General features: G+C 42.3%; 3 protein-coding genes across 10 annotated transcripts in view; 1 reads left to right on the top strand and 2 right to left on the bottom strand.

Annotated features, from left to right (window-relative positions):
• LOC119647329 (protein shisa-5) overlaps positions 1–10,927 on the top strand; it is a 72,537-nt gene extending 61,610 nt beyond the window's left edge. For 7 of the 8 annotated variants that reach the window (XM_038048273.1, XM_038048271.1, XM_038048267.1 and 4 more), the window contains 3 exons: positions 4,819–4,990; positions 5,074–5,106; positions 10,153–10,927. In XM_038048273.1, the coding sequence (XP_037904201.1) occupies positions 4,819–4,990; positions 5,074–5,106; positions 10,153–10,285 (338 nt within the window). In that variant the 3' untranslated portion in view covers positions 10,286–10,927. The remainder of the gene's footprint in view (positions 1–4,818; positions 4,991–5,073; positions 5,107–10,152) is intronic. The other variant, XM_038048268.1, reaches the window with a different exon arrangement.
• A 6,062-nt stretch (positions 10,928–16,989) lies between these two features.
• On the bottom strand, positions 16,990–18,805 carry LOC119646406 (ER membrane protein complex subunit 7 homolog). Its single transcript, XM_038046850.1, has 4 exons — positions 18,247–18,805; positions 18,037–18,183; positions 17,589–17,717; positions 16,990–17,532 (listed from the first exon to the last, which is right to left on the bottom strand). Exons 1-4 carry the CDS (start codon positions 18,565–18,567, stop codon positions 17,413–17,415), a joined length of 717 nt encoding a protein of 238 aa, XP_037902778.1. The 5' UTR covers positions 18,568–18,805; the 3' UTR covers positions 16,990–17,412.
• A 5,951-nt stretch (positions 18,806–24,756) lies between these two features.
• On the bottom strand, positions 24,757–26,855 carry LOC119659090 (proteasome subunit beta type-6). The gene is made up of 4 exons (XM_038067006.1): positions 26,698–26,855; positions 26,440–26,639; positions 25,001–25,275; positions 24,757–24,941 (listed from the first exon to the last, which is right to left on the bottom strand). The coding sequence occupies exons 1-4, from the start codon at positions 26,740–26,742 to the stop codon at positions 24,808–24,810; spliced, it is 654 nt and encodes a 217-aa protein (XP_037922934.1). The 5' UTR covers positions 26,743–26,855; the 3' UTR covers positions 24,757–24,807.
• Between the last annotated feature and the right edge of the window lie 50 nt (positions 26,856–26,905).

The following is a 26,905-nucleotide window of genomic DNA, read 5'->3' as shown; positions in this document are numbered from 1 at the left end:
AAAATACCCATGCTCCTTGAAACACTATACGTTTCTTAGCAATATCACCGTAAACTGTGTTATCAAGTTTAACACAAAATTTCATAAAAAGTCGTTGCTTCTTCCACTTCATTCTGAAATCCAATAAGCGAAAAAATCGAACTTTACTAAAAACCATGTAAATAACCAACAAATATACAGGTGAATATCTGTTATCCGAAGACAACCTTATCTTCAGCCGATACAATTCTAATAGACCTCGTACGTAATACAAAGTATAAATCTTTATAATCAAAAGTGTAGTTTTGTTCAACGAATTTGAATTGCCTCTGTAAAGGGCTCCACGGAGAATGCATTAATAAGTGATTTGAGCTGTTTAGTTTGAGCAATTCCTTCTATCCAGTTTAGTTTTACTTAGGTTACTCATCGTCCTCCGTGTGACAACGATATTCTGGAAGCCTGGAACGATTAATACTTGCCATCAATGCTCCGGAAGGGAGCTTCGTTTTTCTCATCTCCGGGAAGCATAATGAGGGATATTTGTGAATCTTCTGACTCATGTGAAGGATTCGTCACACAACTTTTCTGTTCGAATTAATTCAATTTTCTATTAGTGTTAGAAAACTCCATTTTTGGATTATCATTAGCAATTTGGATATATGCACCACCATTGGTTGATTGTGGATTAATTGCAGGAATAAATTGTAAAATCTTCTTTTTTTTTCTCCAACCTTTGTCCCGTTCACAAGCGGGGTCGGCTCGTCGTAATCGGTTTCGCAATTTGGCTTTATCGAATGAGGCTTTTCAATCCCCATCCATCGTATCAAGCCACCATTGTTTCGGCCTGCTTTTTGGTCGTTTACCATCGACTTCGATGTTGAGACCAATCTTGGCAAGTGAATTCTCGTTAGCGCGAATTGCTTGACCATACCATCGAAGACGCCTCTCTCGCAATTTTTCAACGGTCGATGTAACCCCATAACGATCGCGGATATCCTTATTTCAGATATGATCAAAACGTATCATGCTACTAATCCAACGCAACATCTTCGTCTCCATTACCGCAAGACACCGTTGATTGTCTTCTATAATCGGCTAACACTCAGAACCATAATGGGGGACAGGACGGTCGACATTACGGTTGTGGAACGCCACTTCATCCAGGTTGCGTTAATACGTGAAGGTTGCGTTAATACGCAGTTCTCCATTGGCTGATAGCATTGACCCGAGGTATTTAAATCGCCCAATTCTGGGCAGATCACTGACGCTGCCTGTTTCAATGGGATCAGTCGTCAAAAATTCAGTTTCGTTTAGATTGAATCTGAGATCGTGTTGCATGAGGCAATCATTCCATTTTTGGACAAGTTGCTCGAGATCATTTTTGCTAATTGATGCTAGGAAAACATCATCTACATAAAGCAGTGTGTAGGGCGCTGGACGTTGGATGTACCGTGTGACTGTATCCATAACAAGAACAAAGAGGAGTGGTGAGTGGGCGCTTCCTTGATGAACACCAACAGAGACACGAAGCGGTTTTGATACACCCGCCATACTTCGAACTTTACTTTTCGGATCGTGATAGAGCAATTGAACCCAGCGCGTTCTTGTCATTAACGCAACAGAAGTGTTCGATATCCTGTTTGTGTTCGTTAGGGCTTTTGGCAAATTGATACAGATCTCTCTCGCTATGCCGAGTGTCCAGTTTATCGTAAAGATTTTTGTAAAGGTCCGCTCGGGTGCCACCGATTGCTTTCTTTGCTTCCCGGTTGGCATAAATTGTAAAATGTGTCTATTAAATTTCTTGTGACTGATTATTACAAATTATAAAAGGATAGCGTGGTCATCCCACATAGGCGTTTAATAAGGGATGATTTTTTTAGTTGCACATCCCATTAATACCAAGAACCAACGTTGCACTTGATGTTTGAGCTGAATACTATCTCTCATGTTATGGGTTTTCAAGGTATTCGCTAATGACGTTGTCAACCTGCTCAATCTACTCTCACAGGTTATTCATCGTTATGATGATGTACTCATAATACGAGTTCGAATACTGTTCATCCGACTAAATGCCTTGGAACAGTCTTTCCTGAGAGCTCGTCATGGCCCCTTTCCGTCGAATCTGTTTAATAGAATCGAGGTTTGCGGGCATTTTGCTTGGAATTCGGTCCCCAAGAGCGTCTTCCTTCCCACGTATTTGTTCTTGCTCTTGTATTAATTGTAAATGGACATCACAACCTTGTAATAATCCTTCCATGTTCAAAAAAATAGTAGTTGATTGGACACCTTTGCTTAAAAAAAAATACTAAATCTCTTGGGAAAATTGCGAAATTGAATGGGTAAAGCTATATCGCCTAAATTATGAAGTTGAATTATCGTTATTTCCTCCTCTTCTCTGTTTTTATTATAAGAGTCAAAGTTGGAATCTAAGAAATGTGGTAGCATTATTTCAAAGAAGGTGTATCTTATCAATCATATCGCGATATAACCGCTTTAAATTTTGCCTAATTCCGTTAAAAATTCATTCTTTCTTTTCTCGGTAATGTGTGATAAGCCCACTGGCAACAAACCAATGTATGAACATAACATATCAGTGCTGGGCAGGTGCAACTGTATCGGTCGTTTCATTATTGATACGAAGTTGCAGTAATTTTACCTTTTCTTTTAAATGACTGCCTGTCCAAATATGCATCTCAAACTACAGCTGAAGCACGCGCCATGCTAGTCAAGATCTCACCTTCCATCATCAGAAACAACATTTTTATCTAGTCGAATTGTCTGATATCTCAGGCATTCTGTGTAATGACGTGGAACGCACTGATGTCTGAACACCGGCATTTCCAAACCAGTTCCCTATTCTTCAGTTCAATTTAAAGTCTTGCGCAAAAGATGATCAACTGGTTCCTGAAATACATTTAATGCGAAAAGGAGATTTATTGCAGCCTTCGATCTCACATCGAAATCCTTCTATTACATCATCATCGTGGCACTACTGCCCCACGTCGGACCCTGGCCGTCTGGATCGTTGTCCTCCAATTATCTCGGTCACGTGACCACATCCTCCAATCTTGGAAGTCCAGTAGTTGCTCGGGGTCCGCGTATATTGTGCCCTTCCATCGTACTCTGGGTCTTCCTCGGAGTCTCGCTCCGTCAAGATGTCGTCCGTTCATAACCTTTTTAGGCGTTGTAGTTTAACGAATTTCGAGACTTCTATCTCATCGTACAGTTCATATAATTCATGGTTGTACGCGAACTGCTTCGAAAATTCACCGAAGGACTTTGCTTTCGAATGTGTTTAACAAATTTTCGGAGGCTGGGGTTACGGTCCAAGTTTCGCACCCATAGTATAGCACTAGTCGTATGATGGTTTCTTATACACGGAGCTTCGTGTTTGTGTGCACATGTTTCGATTTCATGATTGGAAGGACCGAGAAGAAAGTCTTATTCGCTAGCTGTACCCGTCGCTTGAGCTCGTCAGTCTAATTGGCGTCCTTTGACAGGCTACTATCCAGATATATAAAGCTGTCTACGAATTTGGTGTTGAGGTCCCCTACGTTGATGCTCCAATGAGTTGGCGTTCTACTTCTCGATTGCGTCATTATTTTCGTTTTGCCCTCATTGATGCGTAGTCCAACTTCTTTTGCAGCAGTGTCAATAATATGCAGGAGTTCCGTCGCCCTACTTCAAACCAGTACGTGTTTCAAAAGGATCAGTCAGCTTGTTCTGCATCCTAACCTGTGAGATGGGGTTGGTCATAGTCATCTTCGTTAGTTGTACTAGTTTAGCTGGTATACCAAATTACAGCATTATGTTGTACAGCACTCCACAATCTATATTGTCGTATGCCTGCTTGAAGTCGGCAAAGATTTGGTACACGTCAGCGTTATATTCCCAGCACTTCTGCAGGATTAATTTAACGGTAAAAAGCTGGTCGGTTGTGGAGTTACCCGGCCCGAAACCGCCTTGATGCTCGCCAATGAGTTGTTCGGAGTATGATCTTATTCTATTCTCCAGAATTTTCGTCAGTATTTTATAGGACGAACAGACTAGTGAAATGCCTCTGTAGTTTTAAGAACGCAATCTATCTCCCTTTTTGTGGATTGGGCAGATGATGTCACTGCGCCGGTCGTCTGGGATCTCTTTGCCCTCCCAAATTCGCAGCAGTAGTTGGTGTATCGCATTTGGTACACCCGTTCGACCGGATTTTAAAAGCTCGGCTGGAATCTCGTCCGCGCCCGGCGCTTTGTTTGATTTCAGTGACCGCACAGCGAAATCAACTTCTTCTGCTGTCGTAGGATGTGTAGTGGAGCCAGGATCACCAATGCCGCCATCGATTTGAGCTACTTGTATGGGGGCGCCAATTGTCAAATTCAGAAGCTCTTCAAAATAGGATGCCCAGCGTTAGTTGATAGTATCGGCATCGCTGATGATGTTTTCATCTTTGTCCTTGCAGAGCGTAGTCCTGAGTTGATAACCGTCCTTAAGTGTATTCACTAGTCTATATGCTTGTCTGGTGTCACTATTAGCAAGGTTTCTATTAATGTTCAGCAGTTGCTCGCCAAAATATTTCCGTTTCTTACGTCTAATTATTCGATTCGAATTACATAAATTTTCAAAAATGTATATCAACAAACATTAACGAAAGAGACAAGTGGTTCCCGATTTGTCGGTATATGAAATAAGAACGAATTCACTGGCCAATAAAAAATGATACTAGGAGGTCATAAACAACAATCGTTCATTCCGTTTTCAACAAAAAACATCTACATCAATAACGATTTCCTTTCTACATTTTGTTTAAATTCAAAGACTAATTTCAAAATTGCTCTTTCTTTCTAGCTCCGGTTATAGTGACCTCAACAACAACTACAACAGGACCTGGTGGTTATCCAATCACAGTACAGGGAACACCCGGAGGTGGTCTTCAAGCGACACCATATCCAACAACAACACATATGCCAATGCCCCAACCACAAATGCCAGTCAATCCACCTTATCCAACACACGGAGGGTAAATTACAACTAAAATTATTAAAACATTTAAATTATTTAAACAACACATCTTTCCTTTTTCTTTCTATTCTCCTAAAACAGGGCCATGCCACAACCATATATTGGAACGCAAGGGTGAGTCCTAATGTGCATGGCATGGTCGAATGTGTTTCTGTGTAATAAAAATTGCATGAATTCAGCTTGTAGTTAGTCAGAATAGTGAAACTAAAAAGCATGATTTTACAAGAGAAGACGAAGTATAGGAACTAAAAGAGTCAACGACAAAGCAGAACCATTGATATACAGTGGAACGATTTTTTACCTCTAATAAAGCTTGCGAGCATTATTCAATTGCTTCATTATTTTCCCGTAACAAACCAATCTAATCACTCATTTGGCAAACACTTAAACACTCTTAAGTATAATTGAGCCGTCTGATTGCGCAGAACGTTAACTTTTATGCAATTGTTTATATATATAGTATGCCTCCTCTCTACTTCTTTGTGAAGTGTAGGGCATCCAAACGTTATTATTTCCTGTTTGATTTTCAATGGGAATGTGTTTCAGTTTTATCATCATCAACGGCGCAACAACCGGTATCCGGTCTAGCTCAACCTTGAATAAGGAACTCCAGACACCCCGGTTTTGCGCCGAGGTCCACCAACTCGATATCCCTAAAAGTTGCCTGGCATCCTGACCTACGCCATCGGTCCAACTCAGACAGAGTTTGCCTCGTCTTCTTTTTCTACCATATATATTTCCCTTATAGACTTTTCGGGTGGGATCATCCTCATCCATACGGATTAAATGACCCGCCCACCGTAACCTATTGAGCCAGATTTTATCCACAACCTGACGGTTATGGTATCGCTCATAGATTTCGTTATTGTGTAGCCTACGGAATCGTCTATCCTCATCTAGGGGCCAAAAATACTTTGGAAGATTCTTCTCTCGAACGCGGCTAAAGGTTCGCAATTTTTCTTGCTAAGAACCCGTCTCCGAGGAATACATAAGGACTGGCAAGATCATTGTCTTGTACAGTAAGAGCTTTGACCCTATGGTGAGACGTTTCAAGCGAGCAGGGTTAGTTTAGTCAGTCTTATCAATTTGGTTTTACCCTGGCTATGCTATCATAGGCGGCTTTAAAGTCGATGAAAAGATGGTGCAAGTGATGTCTATATTCCAACAGTTTTTCGATCGTTTGCCGCACAGAGAAAATCTGATCTGTAGTGTGAAGTATCATTGGGCCAATGATGTTCTGCGTATGGGGCTATCAGGCCAAGCAAGATAACTGAGAATATCTTATAGATGGTACTCAGCAACGTGATACCTCTATAATTGATGCACTCTGTGATATCTCCCTTTTTATGTATGGAACAGATAATGCCCCCTTGCCAGTCGTTAGGCATTGATTCGCTGTCCCATACTTTGAGCATCAGTTGATGAAGCGCTTGGTGTAATTGGTCGCCTCCATATTTAACCAATTCGGTCACGTTTCCCGCAGCATAGAAGTGGGACAGTGCCTAAAGAGGTGCCTTTATGCCACTATAAAACCGTCAGCTATTGTTGGATTTAAAGAAGGGGGTACTTGCCAAAAACGAGTGATCCATAAAACGTAGGTGTCAATTGGTTCTCAAAATTAGTGTCATCGAGTTTGAAAAAACACGGAACGACGATGCCGCACTCTACTACTGCACACCAGATTGTGACTCATTCTAAATGCCGAGCGTGCACGTGAATCACCTGTAGATTTTCATCGAAGTAATAACGCTAATTTTGTTTGTTGAAATATGCATTTAAGTAAAAATGTTCCTCCTCGTTGATGGGCCAGAAACCCTTCAAACTTCTCAGAGGAGCCTCTCATACACGTTTTTTATTCTGTGATGACGTTCCCCCCCGAAGCGCTCAAAGATTTTTTTCGAGCCGGGACAGTTTTCCTAGGTTTCGCTCCATCAGTATTACGAAGAGACACTGGATGACATAGCCTGAAAAGCAGACTTCACAAAAGGCGCGAATCGTTAAAATCTAGGAATCGTTATGTGGAAAAAACTTCACTTCAATTTTTTTTTTTTGTTGGGGGCTACAACTTGCATTCTACATTGCAAGCTGGCTTGAGCCGTGACTAACAACCTGTGACCATTCTATTCTTTCGTATTCTCGTGAGGAGACATCCAAGCGAAATCAACAGCTATTACTCTTTTGCGTGGTCCCACTCCTATCGGTACCGGGGCCTCGCCGTCGACAAGCACTTTTCTGCTGTCGCCTGGCTACTAGCTCATCTTATTATAGCTAGTATTTTATGCCATACAGGCTGTTATTAATTACGAATAGAGTAATCTTCATATTAAGATTAAATCTACATATCTGGCGTTAACTGTTATCACTTCCAGATATTCTAGTACCCTCAGCTTCTTGCTGAACATTATGTAATACCATGCACTCTATATTACGGTGTAGATATAACAACTTAGAAGTATTCATTTCCCCATTTCATGAAAACTAGTAAGCTAAACCTAAATGCTTGTGAAGAGCTTTCCCTAGTATGTGTCAGGCATGACACTCTAGGGCATAACATTAAAACTAACTGTTCATTATGTTCACCACACTATGGATGAACAAGTGCCGGATACTGTCCCAGGACGTGTATAGACGTTTCATCACACTCCGCACAAAACGGGGGAGTGTCCGTAGCTATCCGTAGCTGCCCTAAGTGACAGTTTAGCCTACAGTGACCAGTGAGATTTAAGCAATCCTTTGTTCTTCATTTCATTTCTTAGTGTCATAGCCATGAAACTGTTTCCGATTTCACAGAAGGGTTCTGGCATGTGTAAAGGCATCCCTGCTCCCTTCTTGGCTAGTTCGCCTGCTGCCTCGTTGCCTTCCAACCCAGCTTGGCCTTGAACCCAGTGTATCCAGGTCTTGTTGGACGAGCCGAGTATATTCAGTCTCTCAAGGCACTCCCATACCAGTTTAGAGTTCACCTGGTTGGACTTAAGTGCCTTAATCGCTGCTTGGCTGTCGGTGAAAATAGCAATGTTCTGCCCCCCGTAGTTCCTTTAGAGATTAAAGGAGGCACATCTGTCTATGGCGTATATTTCGGTCTGGAATATGCTAGTGTACCTACCTATTGGCTCGAAGTACATTTTCCTTTGACCAAACACATCGGCACCCGCTCCCTCTGTTGTGAGAGATCCGTCAATGTACCAAGTAATCAGTTGCTGGTTTGAGCGGTATGTTTGCCTTGTTACTCCAACGTGTTTCAAGCTTCTTATCAAAGTGAAACCTCGTTGTCATGTTATCTCTTGGTATCAGTAATTCGGGATACCGCCTAGAAAGAATATCAATCTTCCTTCGGTTTAGGCAGCTCCCCGCCACACTGATACTCCCGGCCATCCTGAATACTGCCCTCCTTGCCTGCATCTGTATGTGCAGATCGAGAAGGGTTAATCCCAGAAGAACCTCCAGGGATACCGTTGGGAATGTCCTCATTGCCCCACTGATACCCACGCAAGCCAGCCTTTGGAGCTTATGTAATTCCCTGGCTTGTCTGCTGAGTTCGGTCCTTCCTGAGCAGATTACCGCTCCGTAGGTAATCATTGGCCTTACTATTGCAGTATATACCCAAAGTAGTATCTTCGGGCTGCAACCCCATTTTTTTCCTGCTATGGACCTCGAGTCATCAGGGCCCTCGTTTCTTTCCGACGAAAGCCAGAGTAATTTTTGATCTAACGTAATTCCCAAATATTTGACCTCTGTTTCTCGATTCACCTCCATGTCATGTAACCTTTTGGCTGTCAGGTGATCAAGCTTACGTCTCCTAGTGAATGGTACTATGGTGGTTTTGGCTGGATTGATCCACAGTCCCACCGTCCTGCACGAGGCACTAGTAACTCTCGTCCAGTTTGGATTCTATCACATAGGGTATCTTCATATTTGCCCCTACAGATCAAAACAATGTCGTCCACGTAACCCTGAACTTGTATTCTAGTATTTGTTAGCACGTCCAAGAGTTCGTCCACTACTATACTCCACATAAACGATGATAGTACCCCGCCCTGTGGACAACCTTGGGTAGTATTCATGACAATAGAATTTGTACCTTTCGGTGCTTTTATTTGCCTGCTTTCTAGCATTTTGCCCATCCAGAATGCCAGGCTGTTTCCCACTCCCTTGCGGCTCAGGGCATCTTGTATCTCTGTGTGCGATGTGTTGTCGAATGCTCCTTCGATATCCAAAAACGCACAGAGTGCTATTTCTTTTGTTGCCATGGCATCCGCCAGCTGATACAGAGCAGTTTCAGTTGACCGCCCTGCCCGGTAAGGGTTTTGACAGTGATGTAGGGGATTACGCTTTAGAACGTTAGTTCTAATATAGCTGTCTGTGACCTCCTCCACCGTTTTGAGAACGAACGAAATTGGTCTGAAAGATTTAGAATAAAAAAGATCCTTTTTGCCTGCTTTCGGAATAAAGGCCACTTCTCCATGCCCTTGGTATTTATCCCAGTGCTATGCTTCCCCTTACCACCCTCAGAAGAGACTCTAAGATGATTCCTAGGCCTCTTTGGATTAGTGCTGGGAAAATGCCATCTACTCCAGGTGATTTCAGTGGTTTAAAAGTTCCCATTGCCTAGCTTCTGAACATACCTCTTTTGCTAGTTTCCAGTTCTCCTTTCTCCCCCTTTTATTCGTTGTTAGAGTGTCAGGCAGAATGTTGTCGCTTGCCACCGTGGGATAGGATCCCGGGAAATGAGTTCTGTCAAGCAGGTGCACCCTATCCTCCTCATTCTCTTCAAACAGACAGAGGATATAGCCCCGTCTTTGGCTGCAGCCTTGTAAAGCCTGTATATGCAATTCACGATTACCAAACTATGCGGCAGGTTTAATCAAAGCTCGCAAATATCGATAACGAAGAAATAATGCACGCTTTAAAATTATATAAAATAATAGTTATAATTGGAATTGCCAATTAAAAGAAAAACCGTTTTCGTATGCTCCGGAGGACCCCTATCGCATGAGTGCGTAGAACTTCTTGAAATGTTTATATAAGCTTTAAGTGTTTATGTAAGCGTTATGTGAATCGTTGATTATATGACAAATTTTAATGGAAAAATCACTATTTTTTGTCCTTATCTTCGTACTAAAAGACGAACTGTAAATTAATTTATATTTTTTTCTATTCTAGATATCCTTCCAATCCGCCTTACCCGCCGATGAACGATCCCAGCCGAATGAATCCACCATCCTATGACCAAGTTGTGAGCTCGGAAGCTACCCAAAAGCAAGCTCCTTACAATCCAAACTACATGGGAAACTAAGACGTCTTATTATATACATTTTTCCTTCCTACAATCCACATGTAAAGTACATTTTTTTCCAAAAAATACTGTTTTACCTTTAATCGCTCGCCATAGTATAGCACATACATACATTATCCTTCAGTCGCAAAGACGATGACAATGACAAGGGAAGTGGATAATAACGCAAAGCTATAGTCATGAGCAAACAACAAACAGTTTATATTCGAGATATTAAGACTTTTCATTAAGTGTGATTTTTTATTTTAGTTATAAATAAAAGTATATACATGCAATATGCTCATAAGTATATGATTGAATGGGAATTTAACATTATTCAGATACGTAGGGCAAGGATCCGCGCGAGTCTTACTGTTAGACAATTCGATTGGATTAATTTTTCAACGACAATTTCTTAAAAACGAAACCAAGTATAAAACTGATGCTGTGTGTCTTCTAACAAATTTATTGAATATTGTTAGCCATAAATGATAAATTTAGAGCCTTACAGATAATATACGAATGTATATATATACAGTGTATTAAAATGTGTATTTAATGCTTTTCTAAGAGATCTTAATCTAGTTTTGAAATTAATTTTTTATTCATATGAATATGTATTCGGTTGTATAAATAAAGTGAAGTTTTCTTGAAAAGTGTAAATATGTGAGACCAGCATTTTGGTGTGAGAGAGTTTGCCTGTTTTCACATTTACGGAAGGCCTTGGGGGGGGTTTAACGTAAATACCTGCTTTGTAGACATAATCTCATGGACCTCTTCGGACACGAATTGATTTGGAGACTACAACCAGAGCCCCACCGCAGCTAACACCACGGTACTAGTTTATACTGAACGCAGGCTTAACATTCATACCATTGAATGCGTGGCCTATCTAACACCTCTGCCGGAACCCAGGGGTACGGGACCCAAGCTGTACAGGGCAATTCCACCCTGCCCGCGATATGGTCGTAACCACAAAACCATGGATCTCCTATCGAGTAAAGAGCACATCCTCCAAGAATTCTATTGGAGCCTATGCTCTCACAAGGTCATCCCGATTTCCATGATAGTAGATAACCCTCGGTAAGGTTTCCAGACTAGAGTGATGAGTCCCTTGCAGACTGAGATCTCCTCCTCGAGTACGTGGGGACGGCACTCTCAACGAGTTAATTGGCATTCTCGCATCTACTGGTCCATTTGCTGAAAAAACTGGGGGTTATTCTGGAGGTTTTGCCAAGAAATCAAATCATTCTTTTCAACTAGGCGACCGTCTTTTTTTGTGTAAAACAAAACCTCATTAAAATCGGTTTACTGTCTGTCTGTCCGTCACACGCATTTTTCTCGAAAACGGTTGTAACGATTCACACCAAATTTAATGGAAAGGTGGGAACTGAACGCTCACGCATACAGTGAGTTACATAATTCTACATCGAATTTAAGGAGGCGCGGTGGAGGAGGGGGGGGGCTCCCCATCACATGCAAAAGGGATCTGTAAATATTTTTTTATCAAATATAGTCATGTGAAATATCAAATGAAAGGTCTCGGTTAGTACATTCCCGATGCAGGTGCTAGTTTTGACATCTATTAGAAAAGTGGGGAGTACGGGGCGTTGAAAGTGATCATTCCTTTAGCGGACCCTTTCTCAGAATCCACCCACGTGAAAAATCTGGAAAAATATTAAGAGGCTGCCACTATATGGTGCCTAGGCTCCGAAATACCCTGCATACCGATATCTTTTCAAATAAAGTTAATAATAGTATATTACTATAATTTTTAGTAATTGGCTGCAAACCCCTCCTTAAGTTCATTCTGGCACCGCGAAATTTTGCAACAATGTAGGGTATAAGATCAAGTTTGGTGGAAATCGCTTCTTTGCAAATTCGAGACTTTCAATGTCAATATCACCTGAATGTGGATATTCTCACATAATATATGCATATATTACTTGCTGCGTACTAATGAGACAAATTCACACCCAAATGTCTTTATTTATTTAGTTTAAAACTACCCGAAGTAGCCATAAAACAAGTGGTATGGGAACGCTTAGAGACGAGAGTTTGGATAGAAGTATTTTGTGATTTACAGTGTCGAGAAGGGTTTAGCGAATTCAGTGTGTAAATGGTATGTACTTCTTGCCTTAAATTTAGACATTCTTAAGGTAGCCGCGTTGCTCTTTCACTATACGATGGCCAAAATGGGCGGACAACCAATCGCTGACATATCTTTCCAGGATTTCGGAACAGGAGGAGAGGAGGGAAATGGAACGGTAAATACACAAAACCTTTCATACCCGAAGTGTCCAGTTTTCGGTTTCCCGACATCATAAAAGAAATTTGATCAAATATTTTTTATCGGGGTGTTATATACATACATAGCAAAGGCTTTTTTAACCTGGGTACATAATAAGGATACAATAATAATCGTTGGCGCAACAATCCATATTGGATCAGGGCCTTGAAGTGTGTTAGAGCACTTCATTCAAGACCGCCACGGCACATTACAGTCCACCGTAGGAGGCAATATGGTCAGCATTGCGCTCTCCCGAGATTATTACCCTGATTTGACTGAGGTACTCATTCACAGCTGAGTCGGCTCATATCCGATATCCAGTGACGATAGCAAATCCCTCCAGGACCAGTGAGATTTGAACCACTCTAACCACTTGAGCCTATATGCTGCTGAGAGGTTGTGAATATACAAAGCGTGTTCTCAGAGCCAGGTGCAAGCTGTACTTGTTGCACTCTGCACCTGCTGTTACAAAAGCGACGACGGTCATTGCTCTGAAAATTCAACTGCCGCGGGAAGTCAACGTGTAGAGAGAATAGCGCAGGTGATGCACAATCTTGAGGCACATTTTATCAGCGGTAGATAAATTTCGGGGTAGCGAAGTTTGAAATAACTTGGCTGGACTGATAATATTTGTTTAGTCCCTCACTGGGTCATGCGCCTTGGCTAAATGACTTGGGATTTAGAAAGAGAAGCAACTAAAACTGGACTGAAGATAAACACCAACGTAATCCAGGTTTCCAGTCTGACGGCTCATCGCACGCTCTCTATCTGCAGAGCAAATTTTTGTGCGCACTCATGACAACCAGTGTTCTTCGGAGGTGACATTAGCCAATGTGAATCCTTTAAGGGCGTATTTAATTCGGTTTATGAAGACTCGGACATTGGTTGGGTCGAGAGATCAATGATGCTTCGAAATCGGCTTTGGGATGACGCCAAACGTTTAATCGAGCCCCTTGGTGTTTATGGTAACAATTATTCCAAAGCATAGGAATTGTTGGACCGCTGATACAGTAATCAACAGGCTTCGGTGGAGAAGGAGATTCAGGCATTGATGACACCAATCATTCGGAAGGAAGCTAAAACCCTTGGAAATGCTGTGGACACAATGGGATCAGTAATTCAGAACCTCCTGAAAGCTGATTTCAACCCTGACGCTAAGAAATCCGAAATTATCGGTCACCATCGAGGACATCGATCAATTCCTCGAACATCAGCATATTATAATTTCACTCAGCTGCGACGGCTGGTGTGGCATGCAAAATCAAAGCGAAGTGAGTTCGAAGTGCAAATCTGAAAAGGAAATTACGCTTCTACCGAATCAAGATTGGCAAGCGGAGAAATGGGTCAAATGTTTTATCTGCACACAAGCTAATAGCACACCCAAATGAGCCAAACTGGCCGAAAATAAGGACAAAGAGGGCTTATTGCGTCAATTGCGTCTTTGTATTTACTGGGCCTCGCACAAATATAAACGGGAGACCTGCGGCAAGAGGAAGAAAATTAAATGCGATAACTGCATCCATGCAAGAACCAAAGTGAAATTGGGGGCAAGGATGGTTGGAGCAGGCCAGTTCAACACTGTTCTCCCCAGAGTAGCCATCAAAATAAGGGCGGAGGATGGTGGGAAAATGGCTATCCAATGCCTAACAGACCAAGGTAGTCAAAGCAGCTATATTGCCGAGGACTTAGCCAAGGAACTAAAACAAGCCAGGAAGAGGACGAATATTGAACTTTCTGGGGTGGGATGCATTTCGGCAGAAAGGGTATCTGCTTTGGTGAAATTGAAAATTCGGCTAGAGGAACCACAACCCTAGTTATAAAAAGGGTCACAAAAGGGACTGGCGGATCCAGTATTCGAAATCGCCATTCAACTACTGGCCTATGCTGACGATATTGACATTATGGGAGGAACAACCCGAGATGTACAGTGTACCTTAACCCAGATCGAGCAGGCGGCATGAGATATCGAGCTGCACATTAATGAAGGCAAGGCGAAGTACAGGGTGCGGCAGCATAACTTCCTTTTTTAAAATGCGCGCCACTCAGTTAGTTGATGTCATAGCGGAGCGCTAGTGGTCTCGTTCAAGAGGGGATACTGTAAAGTTTTGTCCCGACACGGTTCAGTCGCCATCATGCGTTGGAATAGTGAGGAACTTGCCTTTGCCATTGAGGTTCACTTTTCAAGCGGATGTTCGGTTATTGCAACACAGCGTGCATTTCGGTTAACAAACAAAACATACGCTACTGGGCTGACACCAACCCTCGAGAATTGCATCAAAAGCCTTTACATTCACCCAAAGTCACAGTGTGGTGTGCAATTTCCTCAGCTGGAATTATTGGTCCCTGGTTTTTTGAGGAAAATGAGGTTACAGCGACAGTGAATTCGGACCGGTATGTAAACATGCTACAGAATTTTTTTTTCCCACGGCTAGAAAGTTTGGATTTGGGGGACACTTGGATCCAATAAGACGGTGCAACAGCACACACTTCAAGAGCATCGATGGCTGTTTTGAGGGAGCACTTTCCAGAGCGCCTTATCTCAATTAGAGGCGATTTGGAATGGTCGGCACGCTCCCCCAATCTGTCCCCTTGTGATTTTTTTCTATGGGGTTTTTTGAAATCCCGTGTTTATGTGAACCATCCAAGAACCCTACAAGATTTGAAGACCAAAATCCAAGAAGAAATTGCCAACATAACACCTGCTATGCTAACAAGAGTCATGACAAACGCCAGAAATCGGTTTATGCAATGTATGGAGAATGGGGGACGTCACCTAACAGATTTGATCTTCAAAACAATGTAAATAAAAACTTTAGACATGTACCTACATTATAAAAAATAAATAAATATTTTCCGATGCATACAATAGTTTTTATTGAGTTTTGAAAAAAGGAAGTTAAGCTGCCGCACCCTGTATATGGTGGCAATGTCAGTGCCAAAAAGCACAGAACGGACAACATCGAATCGCAAATTGTTCCTATCTAGGGTCAAAAATCACAAACGATAACAGCTATGACGATGAAACCCACGCACTGTTGTTGGTAGCTAACAGAGCTTATTCCAGCTTACAAAAACTGTTTCGCTCGAAACGTCTCACCATAGGGTCAAAGCTCTTACTGTACAAGATTATGATCTTGCCAGTCCTTATGTATTCCTCGGAGACCTGGGTTCTTAGCAAAAAAACTGCGAACTCTTGGTATTTTTGGCTCCTTACATGAGAATGGAGAACTTCGTAGCCTACATAACGACGAAATCTATGAGCGATACCACGACCGCGGTGGGCGGGTCACTTAATCCGTATGAGTGAAGATGATTTAGCCCGGAAAATCAGACCCTGGCTGAGATGAAGGGATGGCGTAGGTCAGTTCGCCAAACAGCTTTTAGTGATATCGAATTGGTGGACCTCAGCACAAAACCGGGGTGCCTGGAGTTCTTTATTAAGGCAGCCCTAGATGGGATACCGGTTGTTATACCATTGATAATGATAATTTGTAGCCCTACCCAGTATATGCCCTTAATGTGCTGCTATATCCCCCTTTTGGCCCTTCGTAATAAATGTGTATCGTGCACAGCTGTTGGACTTTATGAAGGCAAACATAGGGCAGTGAAGCCCTATGCCCTAGACATTTTGAATGAACTACGCCACACGCAAGCCGAGCTTGAAGAGGAATTTTGTGGTGTGCTTTCCACCAGAACAAAGTGGAAGACCAACGATGTGTTGTGGGATTACGACGCAATATTCACGATCCAAGCCTCAAGCGCAACACAGTCATTCCGACCGACAGTCAAGCCGCACGTTAAGTCCTTGTACTTATTGGCGACATTCTCCATGCTCGAGGAGCAGTGCAAAGACGCTGTTGATCCCCGTTGGACGCCAATTTTTGGACAACCTTAAAGATATCACTGGTTGTAGGGTGCTTCGAGCTGAGTCAGCCAGATTCTGCTCCCCTTATCAATCCCACAGTAGCTGGTCTTAGAAATTTGTGTCATGAAAAAAAGCACACCACAGCGCTAATGAGGCTCCTTTTAAAGGCCACTTATCCCAAGCTACTTACCCGATTGTAGTGTAGGAATTGCTACATCTCTTGGTTTTTTCTCTAACCTGGCTTGGAGACTTGGTAGTTGCGTCCACTTACTCAGCAAAGCCGCCAAATCAGAGCCGTTGATATTAAAGAACTGGGTTTTTTAATACTTGGATCAGGACATTTTCACGTACCAACAAGGCCAGCCGGCTTCTGATGTATTCTGTCACAGAAATAATTTGCGCCGAAAGATTTATTTCCGTTGTGCGTCGTTGGGGAAAGGGTTAGAACTCCATCGGTGAATATGGCAGTTGCATAGCGCGAAACAGTTGAGGGTTGTAGGCAGGAAGGAGTGGCTAATGCGCTGCTCACAGCGATGATATACAATTCCAACTAACAAAACATTTCTAACATTTCGCTCACCCAGAAATTTTTATTTGACTTATATTGCATTTAACAATTTTACCAGAGCGCGGCTGTGTTTGGGTAGTTCACGCACTTCCTGTACATGTAAATATCTCGCACATCCGTAGGTCCCCCACAATTCAATTTATAATTAGCTAAGGAGTTTGAATACGTTTCATAGACGGATCTCTATTTATAAATACTATTCTGCTTTATAAATAAATTTAGTCTATTGATCTGCTCGCTATCAACTTCTTCGCAGAAGGTTTTTCGGTAGCTCTCATATAAAAATTGTTACTAAACACATCTACACCTCTTGAATTTGTTTACTCTGAATTAAATTTATCTCTCCAAGTTCAATTCTTTAAAATTTAAATTAAATATGTCTAGTTCCTATTCAACAAGGTTACGACTCCTTAATATCGACATTGTTAGTTTCGTTTGCTCTTGCTCGACTTCGCCGCCGGCTTCTGTTTCTCCTTGTCTTTGCTCGAGGTGCCAGTGAAGAACGACGTGAGCATCTCGCTGATCTCGGGCATTTCGTTCGTCATCTGCGGAGGAGACTTGGATGCATAAAATACGCTCATGTGGACGAGAGGTCGCTTACCTTGGGGAAATTGATGTTCTCCATTTCTTTCTTCGTTTCCGCGTCACTCATCATTTTTGGAAGGATCAGCATCAGCAGAAGCGGTAGGAGCATCATAAGGACCATCGGGCTGAAGAGGAAATCGGTGATCTGGAATGGATGTGCCAAAGGCAGTATATTATTACCCCCATTGAGGCTTGCTTTATCTTTATAAAGGGTTGGAAGCGAGTGGCTAAGACGTTGGGCGCCATTTTGCAGGCTACTCTTGGAACTGGTTCTAGAAATGTTTCAATAAACGCCGAAATCCGACATTTTGTTCTCAGTCGCCGCTCATTAAGCCTTGCTTCGTTAATTAAAATGACATTGGTGAAATTTACATTGTTATGTAGCTGATAATAACGCACTTATGCTAATGCCCTGGAGTCTAGAAAACACCGAAGCAGTTCTCATTCTTATCAAGCCATCTTACCTTCCATTGTTCCCGCGTCTGGAAATATTTATATTTCATGATAGATTTCATCCTCAGCGGATACGGGACCTGCAAGATCTGACCGGGTTGAACGAAGTTTACTTTCCGAGCCCGGAACTTTCCTTTCGGGTTGATTTCCACGCGAACCTACAACAAAAACATCACCTCCATGAATCACGCCGTGAGAAACGCACCGTAATGGCAACTTACGGGCTCATAATAGAAGTCAGGGTCGTGCACTTCGAGAATGTAGCTCCCGGAAGGGACGCCCATTATCGTGAACGTGCCATCGTCTCGGAGGAACCCTTTGTATTCGCCGCGATTTATTGATACCGTCGTGTCCTTTTGCCAATCTGAATCGATTCCCAGCATTTGGGGCGGGTAAACTCTGCCCTCGATTGTGAAACGACCGACCTCCTCATTTTCATCGCTCGTGACTAGATCGGCATGTGACTGGATGTGAGGATTTGAAAGGATCAAGAGAATTGAGGCGAGCAAGCTCGAAAGCAATAAATCACTCGTTTTTAACATCCCTACGTGGTTCCTATGTGGACTTGCAGTGATAAGAAAAAATACGACTACGATATTGACATTTATTTTGACAATGACATCTTGTGACCGTATCTTGTTCTTAATTAAATTTCGGGAAGGCAATTTTGAGAAGTAAGATGGAATTGTGATAAACGAGAATACAACTATAATTTTGAATGCCTATAAAATAAAGGACAACCCATATTACAAATTTGTACTCAAGGTTAGAAGCTATTTGTAAAACTATGAACAGTTACCGTGGCTTTCCCCTATTTAAGTGTAAATGTCGTGTAAAATATAAAAATATATTTTCACAGGTTTCCAAGTTTGCTTTCGAATTTAGGTTAATCGCACAAGCTATGATGCACAGTATCATCAAAGATCGGAAAGATGAAATTTTTAGTGGCTTAGATAAAAAAAGAATCGAAGGAGACCGCGCTTCCTTCGCTGATGTGATATTTACTCAACACATCCATATTTTGGGAAAAACATCTTCTCTTCCTCAGTGCAAGGCGTTCCCTATGCTAATTTAACTGTAGTGAAAGTGACTATCGTTTTTAACACCTTTTTAATCATCATCATCAACGGCGCAAAAACCGGTATCCGATCTAGGCCTGCCTTAATAAGGAACTACAGACATCCTGGTTTTGCGCCGTGGTCCACCAATTCGATATCCTTAAGGGGGTCATCCCGTGTGTCGGGTTAGAGAAATCGATTTTTTTGCATGAATTGTGTCTATATATAGTGGAGAATATGTAGGCAAGAGATTTTCCGATATTCCGAGTCGTTCAGAAATTACAGTGTTAAACAGGTAAGGAGTTTGCAGCCGTGACTAGAGTACTCGATGAGAAAGAGCATCGAATCTTTTTTTACCTATTAGTTTTATACCTGAGCCTTATAAATTCGGACACAGGTATAAATATAAAAAGATGGAAAACCAATCAATTGCTGTTTGGAATAAAAAGGATGATCCAGTCTAGAGTGAGCACTGAAAGGCTTTCAAGCTATACTCAATTATATTTTGTTGTAAGTATTGTGCTGTTTGCGTGTTCAGTGATTTTTTTAAATGGATCGTACGAAGGGAGATCGCTTTAACGTTCAACGTCATGCTCGCACTACAAAACGAGTATTTCATGGGAATCGATTCTTATCAGAGAAGAAAAACGACTTCGCATCAACATCAGCAAAGAAACTTTTAGCAAGCATGAACATGGATCTTCCAATTGCGACAAGTTTTGTATATTGTATATTGGATTTTTCTGGAATTTTCTCCGGTATTTCTGCAAATAATAAAATATGCATAGTAGTAAAAAAGGAATGCGTAGAACATGTCGAGAAAAGAATGGGAACGCGGCTTAGAAATGCAAAGGAGAATCGCAAAGGCATTGGTGGAAAAGGGGCTGGAAAACGTACTGATGAGGTTATTAACGACCTCACTACATTTTTTGTGTTAGCTATTCGTCGGCACGCAAATTTGATAGAAGGAATGAAGCAAGAAATTTGGGCAACTTTCTTCCATAAATGTTCTACAGACGAAAATCCTCAGCATCAAAATTGTCCAGCAGGCGAGGACAGTTGGTGCAAATGGCGCAAAGCGGAAGCTAAAGGAGAACTGGATAGTTTCCACCACGATAAGGCACCTTTGACTGAAGAAGTTCAAACAGTCATCAAAGCAATCTACGAAGATATGTCACGAGATCTCTTGAACAAATGCTTAGGAGCAGAGACCCAGAATAACAATGAATCGTTAAATGCACTGATCTGGACTTTCGCTCCTAAATACCTTCATTCTGGGGCCAAGGTCGTAGAAATAGCCACTTTTCTGGCTGTAATTATTTTCAATGGAGGATTCAATGGCTTTCTCAAAATCCTAGTAACAAGTTGGTCACATATGTCAGGTTTATGTCGACCGCCGTGATGAAGCGCGAATTTAGCGGTCCGACATATGATCGACTGATCTCGCTAAAAGACCCAGAATTGCAACCAGAGAGCAACAATCGGCCTTACAAGACTTTTTTGAAGAAGCGGAAGGTGCTCTCTATAGACTAGGTATAGCAGATTAATGGTCAGTTAAAATTTTACTGTTGATAATCACATTTAAATTTTCAAATGCGTTTTTCTCGAAATTGCATATTGAAAATCCGCTGCCACCATAGCTCAAAATCTATCTAACCAAATTCTTTGAAATTTTCACGACTTCTTTAATACATATTTCTACGGTCCGCAAACTAGGATAATTGCAATCGGACAGGTCGTTTTTTTTTATTCATAAAAAAAACCGTAAAAAAACACCAAAATCCAAAAAATTAAGGTTAAAAGCCCACCAAAAATTTACCTTTTAATATTTTCTAATTATCCTAGTTTGCGGACCGTGAAATATTGTCCTCACTAAAATGCCGTTTAGTTTTTTTTCCTCAGATGAACACAGCGCCCTCCAGCGTGGCAGTAGAAAAACACCTTTTTTTGGAGATGGGTGCATAAATTGACACGTATTCCGAAAACTAGCTACGATGTCATGCTGAAAAATTTATCACATATACTAGAGATATCAATAAAATCACGTTTCTATCTTTATTCAGTTCTCCAAAATAATTTTTCAAAAAAAAGATAAAAAAACGGCCTTCACACGGGATGACCCCCTTAAAAGCTGTCTGGCGTCCTGACTTACGCCATCGCTCTATCTCAGGCAGGGCCTGCCTCGTCTTCTTTTTCTACCATAGATATTGCCCTTATAGACTTTCCGGGTGGGATCATCCTCATCCATACGGATTAAGTGACCCGCCCACCGTAACCTATTGAGCCGGATTTTATCCACAACCGGACGGTCATGGTATTGCTCATAGATTTCGTCATTATGTAGGCTACGGAATCGTCCATGCTCATGTAAGGGCCAAAATTCTTCGGAGGATTCTTCTCTCGAACGCGGCTAAGAGTTCGCAGTTTTTTTTGCTAAGAACCCAGTTCTCTCATAAGGACTGGTAAGATCATAGTCTTGTACAGTAAGAGCTTTGACCCTAAGGTGAGACGTTTCGAGCGAAATAGTCTTTATAAGCTGAAATAGGCTCTGTTGGCTGCCAACAACCGTGCGCGGATTTATTTCATCGTCATAGCTATTATCGTTTGTGATTTTCGACCCTAGATAGGAGAAATTATCAATGCCCTTAAAGTTGTATTCTCCTATCCTTATTCTTCCCGTTTGACCAGTGCGGTTTGATGTTGTTGGTTAGTTGGTTTTCGGCGCTCACGTTGTTACCATATATTTTGTCTTGCCTTCATTGATGTGCAGTCCAAGATCTCGCGCCGCCCGCTCGATCTGGATGAACGCAGTTTGTACGTCTCGGGTCGTTCTTCCCATGATGTCGATATCGCCAGCATAGGCCAGTAGTTGGGTGGACTTAAAGAGGATCGTACCCCTCGCATTTCCCTCAGCATCACGGATCATTTTCTTCAGGGCCAGGTTAAAGAGGGTGCATGATAAGGCATCCCCTTGTCGTAGACCGTTGTTGATGCCGAATGGTCTTGAAAGTGATCCTGCTGCTTTTATCTGGCCTCGCACATGGTCAGAGTCAGCCTAGTCAGTCTTATCAATTTCGTCGGAATGCTGAATTCTCTCATGGCTGTGTACATTTTTACCCTGGCTATGCTATCATAGGCGGTTTTAAAGTCGATGAAAAGTGCAACTGTTGTCCATATTCCAACAGTTTTCCATCGCTTGCCGCAGATGCGGTTGTTCCCTGTGTTTTTCGAGTTCACAGACCTGTTTGTTCTCCAGGTTTCCTTTTTCCGTCTGTGAAGTCGCTTCTCCGCTCGACGGAGTTCGTGCTGCGCGTGCCCGCGTCCATGAATCCAACATTACTCGGTATGTAGCATTCTTCCGTTTTATTGCTAGCTTACATTATATTCACCATCGTCAAGCCAGCCATTCGGACTCTTTTTGTGGCTGGGTCAAGTATGTTTGTGGCCGTATTTATGATAACGTTCTTCAGGTGATTGTGAAGATCATTTGTTGATGCTTCATCTCCAGGATTTCTGTTGACTGCGGTTATTGCGACACCCATTTCCCTCTTATAGGTCTTGCGGAGAGCTATGTTTTGGATGGCTTCAGTGTTATCTATCGGCTGATTATCAGAGGGGATTCTGGGTGGTGTTGTTATTCGAGCTCGGAACACCATGCCACCATGCCCTATGCGTTCTGACATTCATCAAGGCTGAGAGGTGGCGGCGTTCAATTAAAATGTGATAAACTTTTTTGAAAGTGGTCCCGTCTGGAGGGGCTCACGTTTGTTTTGTGGACCGCTTTCCAAACCAGGTACTTCCAACAACCATTTCGTGTGACCCTGCTAATTGAAGAATCCGCAGCCGTTATCATTTGTTTTTTCGTGTAAGCTATGGGAGCCAACGTATTGCCTGAATACGGGCTCCTTCCCTACTTGGCTGTTAAAATCCCCAAGTATGATTTTGATATCATATCTGGGCGTGTATTTCTAAACTTACCTCGCAAGCGCAGAGTGCATAGCCGTTCACTTATGTTTTCAAAGCCGATAACAGCAGGTTTCATTTTTTGGCTGACTAAGAAACCTACTCCGAGCACATGGTTTACTGGATGACCGCTATATTATATGGTGTAGCGGCGGAAACCGGTTCCTGTCCAACGTATCTCCTGTAACGCTGTTATGTCAGCCCTATATTGAGACAGGGTATCGGCTAGCTGCTTATCAGCTTCATCTCTGTACAGCGAGCCCACGTTTCATGAGAAAATGCGCAAATCGTTATTCCGTTGTCGTTGCCGGGTTCGTCGTTGTATAATCCGTCCAGTCCGAGGCTCCTGTTGTGGCTTCGTAACAAGTTGTTTTCCGTGTAGGGTTGTCAGCCCTACCCAACCCCCAACCTGGAGGACCAGTTGGTACAATTTGTCCCATTTTTAGGCGCGGGAGACTCGCCTTCATCCTTCTCCGTCTGCAGAAAGAACTCCTAGCGGTCACTACATGAAGGTGGAGATTGGGTTTGGTAGTAGAGCTGTTTGTGTTGGTTAAGCAGGCGTTTCCCAGGTTTTATGCTCCATCGTGGGTACCAATCCACGTTTCGCCCTGGGACCTATACTACCCTTTGACCACCAGACTAAATACAGGCTTATAATGGAAATAATTTCACTCTTCACGATGGTGAAAATAATGTCTGTCCGCTGAAAAGGTGACCTTTTTCGCAGATTTTCTTCGTCCTTCGGTACATATAAATATATGTCAAAGAGCTTCAAGTGAATTATCTGCACATGAATATATTTATGAAGTGCTCCACAACAATAGTGGGATTTCAATAAGGTCAAATTCCCACTTTAATATAAATTAAAATGCGTTATTTTGGGTACACCAGCAAGCAGCGCTGCATCGGAACGCATTTTCTCAAAAGCAAGAAATTTGTTTTCCAAAAGACGTTGCATAATTGGATCAAATCAACATTTTTTATGGCCGCATCAGACATCAGGATTTTGGTGCTGACGTGCTCCAACTGCAGCGGGTCACATCACAGCCACTAACAGAGATCCTGCAAATAATAGACGTATCCGGTATATTCCATTAGACGGGGGAATCGAGTACAATCGACCAATAGGGCCTGAGTGCTCAGAGGTCTTGCCTCTCTCTCAGTTCATACACACATTATCGAAGAACACGGATTGAGTCCTACATTTAAGGTAATTTCTTTTCGAGACAGTAAACATTCATTTTCTTTTCATGAGTAATTTTAACTTACTCTTCAACTTTACAGATCCAATGCCAAATCTACCATAAAATTTATTTCATGGACATGGAATAACTTGTTCGGCGCTAATCGATCAAAACAGCAATTCCGTAAGGTCCGTAGCAACCACTTTATGAAAATGCAGTGATCACGTTGTTCGAAACTGCGTTGGATCGCATGCTATGTGATGACTGCACCCTAAACAACTGAATTTAACTCAGCAAAAAAGTCAACACAACATGGATTGATTCTGTGGCGATACGAAGTTCGTCGCGCCAGCTAGTTGGAAGTAAAACATGGGAGAAGTAATAGTAATGAAGAGACTGAGTGGATGCTCCATACTTCACAAAGAAGCGATCAGAAGAATTATATAAACTAAAGAAAGGATAGGTGGAAAGCATGGCTTTGCTGGCAATTGTATACTCTACTCTCCTTGCAAAAAAAACGACTAGATTTTCCCATACATAATTTTTTTATTTAGAAAAAGATGTAATCATAACAATTTCAATTTCCTGCTTGAATTGCGGATCCTCCATCGGTTGCGAAATATATTCTACGTTCAATACCATTTTTATCGATTATACCAATACGACAAACGCCACCGGAGCTACCATCGTGATACATAGCGTGTTGAACGGCTGTAAAAGAATTATAAAATTACCCTTTCTACTTTTGATGCAAACCTTATTGGATTTACTCTTCTTAACGAATTCCACGCAATCTTCCTTCTTCATGTTCTTCTTGAAGAATTCACGAATGAATCCATACACATAGCTACTGCCAGAGCCTCCAATGGTGACCTCTTGACGGAGCAGCATACCGCCCAATGGAATTGAATAAACCTGGCCGCCAAGTTTCTCATCCCAACCAGCCACAATGATACCTGCTAAGAGTGACTCCCTGTAGTTGTAGCAGTAGTTGCGGAACTCTGAGGCTGCTTCGGCTACCAATGGTTCTTCGCCGGTTTGATTCCTGTAATGCATTTTGAATTAGACAATATTATCTAGGAAATAACAGTCCTTAATCAAATGAGGGCAATTTCTAAACATATCACAATGTATTGAACTTAATTGGGTAGGATGGTCAGAACGATTATCCTAAGTGACCGACAATGACCTAGAGGGCAGAGCTATCCCAGAAACCTAAAAAAATTGGCGAAGTTGACCGTGAAGGTCCGCCCGCAAAGATTGAAGGGCTCGGTCGACACGTTCTTGCACGCCTCTGTACTAGCCAGGCTCGGGAATGTGGGGGGTCCTTTGACTGCTTTGATCCCTCACGCTTCATTGCTATAAAATGAACGCGTCTATTCCGATGCGTGGGTCCGCACTGAATTCCAAAATATGATAGACAATACAAAGGAATTCGCGACGACTTATCGAATAACGACCAGAATGCGAGCTAAAATCGAAAAATAAAAAAAAAAAAGGGTCGACCGCGCACGTGGAGTCGTAACTCTCCGGACCCGAGTGCCGCGATCAAGGAGGGGAAGATCCACGACAGATCACAGTCCCGATTACTGCCTCTCCCGCCTCAGATATTGAATGAGGCGCGGCCCCTGAGGTTCCCAGGATGTTCCTAAAAGGGTGGGAACCTCAGGGGCCGGTCCGGTGCGGACCCACGCATCGGAATAGACACGTTGATTTTGTAGCAATGAAGCGTGGTGGATCAAAACACTCAAAGGACCCCCCACATTCCCGAGCCTGGCTAGCACAGAGGCGTGCAAGAACGTGTCGACCGAGCACTTTGATGGAGTTTCAATCTTTGCGGGCGGACCTTCACGGTCAACTTCGCCAATTTTTTTTAGGTTTCTGGGATAGCTCTGCCCTCTAGGTCGTTGTCGGCCATTTAGGATGATCGCTCTGACCATCCTACCCAATTAAGTTCATTACAACAAACTCAGACTGTTTTATTTCATAAAATATTTGTGATCTGGGAAACACAGGTAAAACTGGGATGAAACCAACAGTCTGTCCGTTCCTATCCCGTAATTGTAATGCAAGCAATTTTACTAAGTTTTACATGAAACCAACTTATTGAAGCCAGTTTGAAGCATATTTCTCAGAAGAATGTGGTTCACTTAATAACCACTTTCTTGATCGAACACTCTAAGGCAAGGAAACAAAATCATAGACTTACTCGTGATAGTTCAACGAATAGGCAACAATGTCAGCCACTGCCTGAGTATCTGCCGCAGATCCACTTCGGCAGCAGTAGATTTTGTCTGTGATTCGAGTTAATTTGTCAGTGACACGGTTTGCAACGTAGGTTCCGGTACTTGTGCGGGAATCGGCTCCAATCACAACTCCTCCATCGAACTCGACAGCCATGATAGTGGTCTATTTATCGAAACAACCATTAAAATTCAGAAATTCCTACTAAATTGAAAAGTCTTACGCCTGTGCTATGGGGAGCATTCATCCAGTCATCTTCGAAGACCATTTTTCACAGATTTTCTGCTAAACAAAACACAAGAATAGAATCGAGGAACACGATTTGCAACCTAATGTTACTATTGGGATGAAATGACAAGCAAAACTTCGTGAGTGCGATGAGAAGTTGGCTGCAAATTCTAATGCCGGGAAAACTTAGGTAGTAGAAAATT

This window comes from Hermetia illucens, chromosome 1 (genome assembly GCF_905115235.1).
Source record: "Hermetia illucens chromosome 1, iHerIll2.2.curated.20191125, whole genome shotgun sequence".
In the NCBI taxonomy this organism is placed as follows: domain Eukaryota; kingdom Metazoa; phylum Arthropoda; class Insecta; order Diptera; family Stratiomyidae; genus Hermetia; species Hermetia illucens.
Note: the sequence above shows the minus strand (reverse complement) of the source record. Positions and strands in the feature narration are given on the sequence as shown.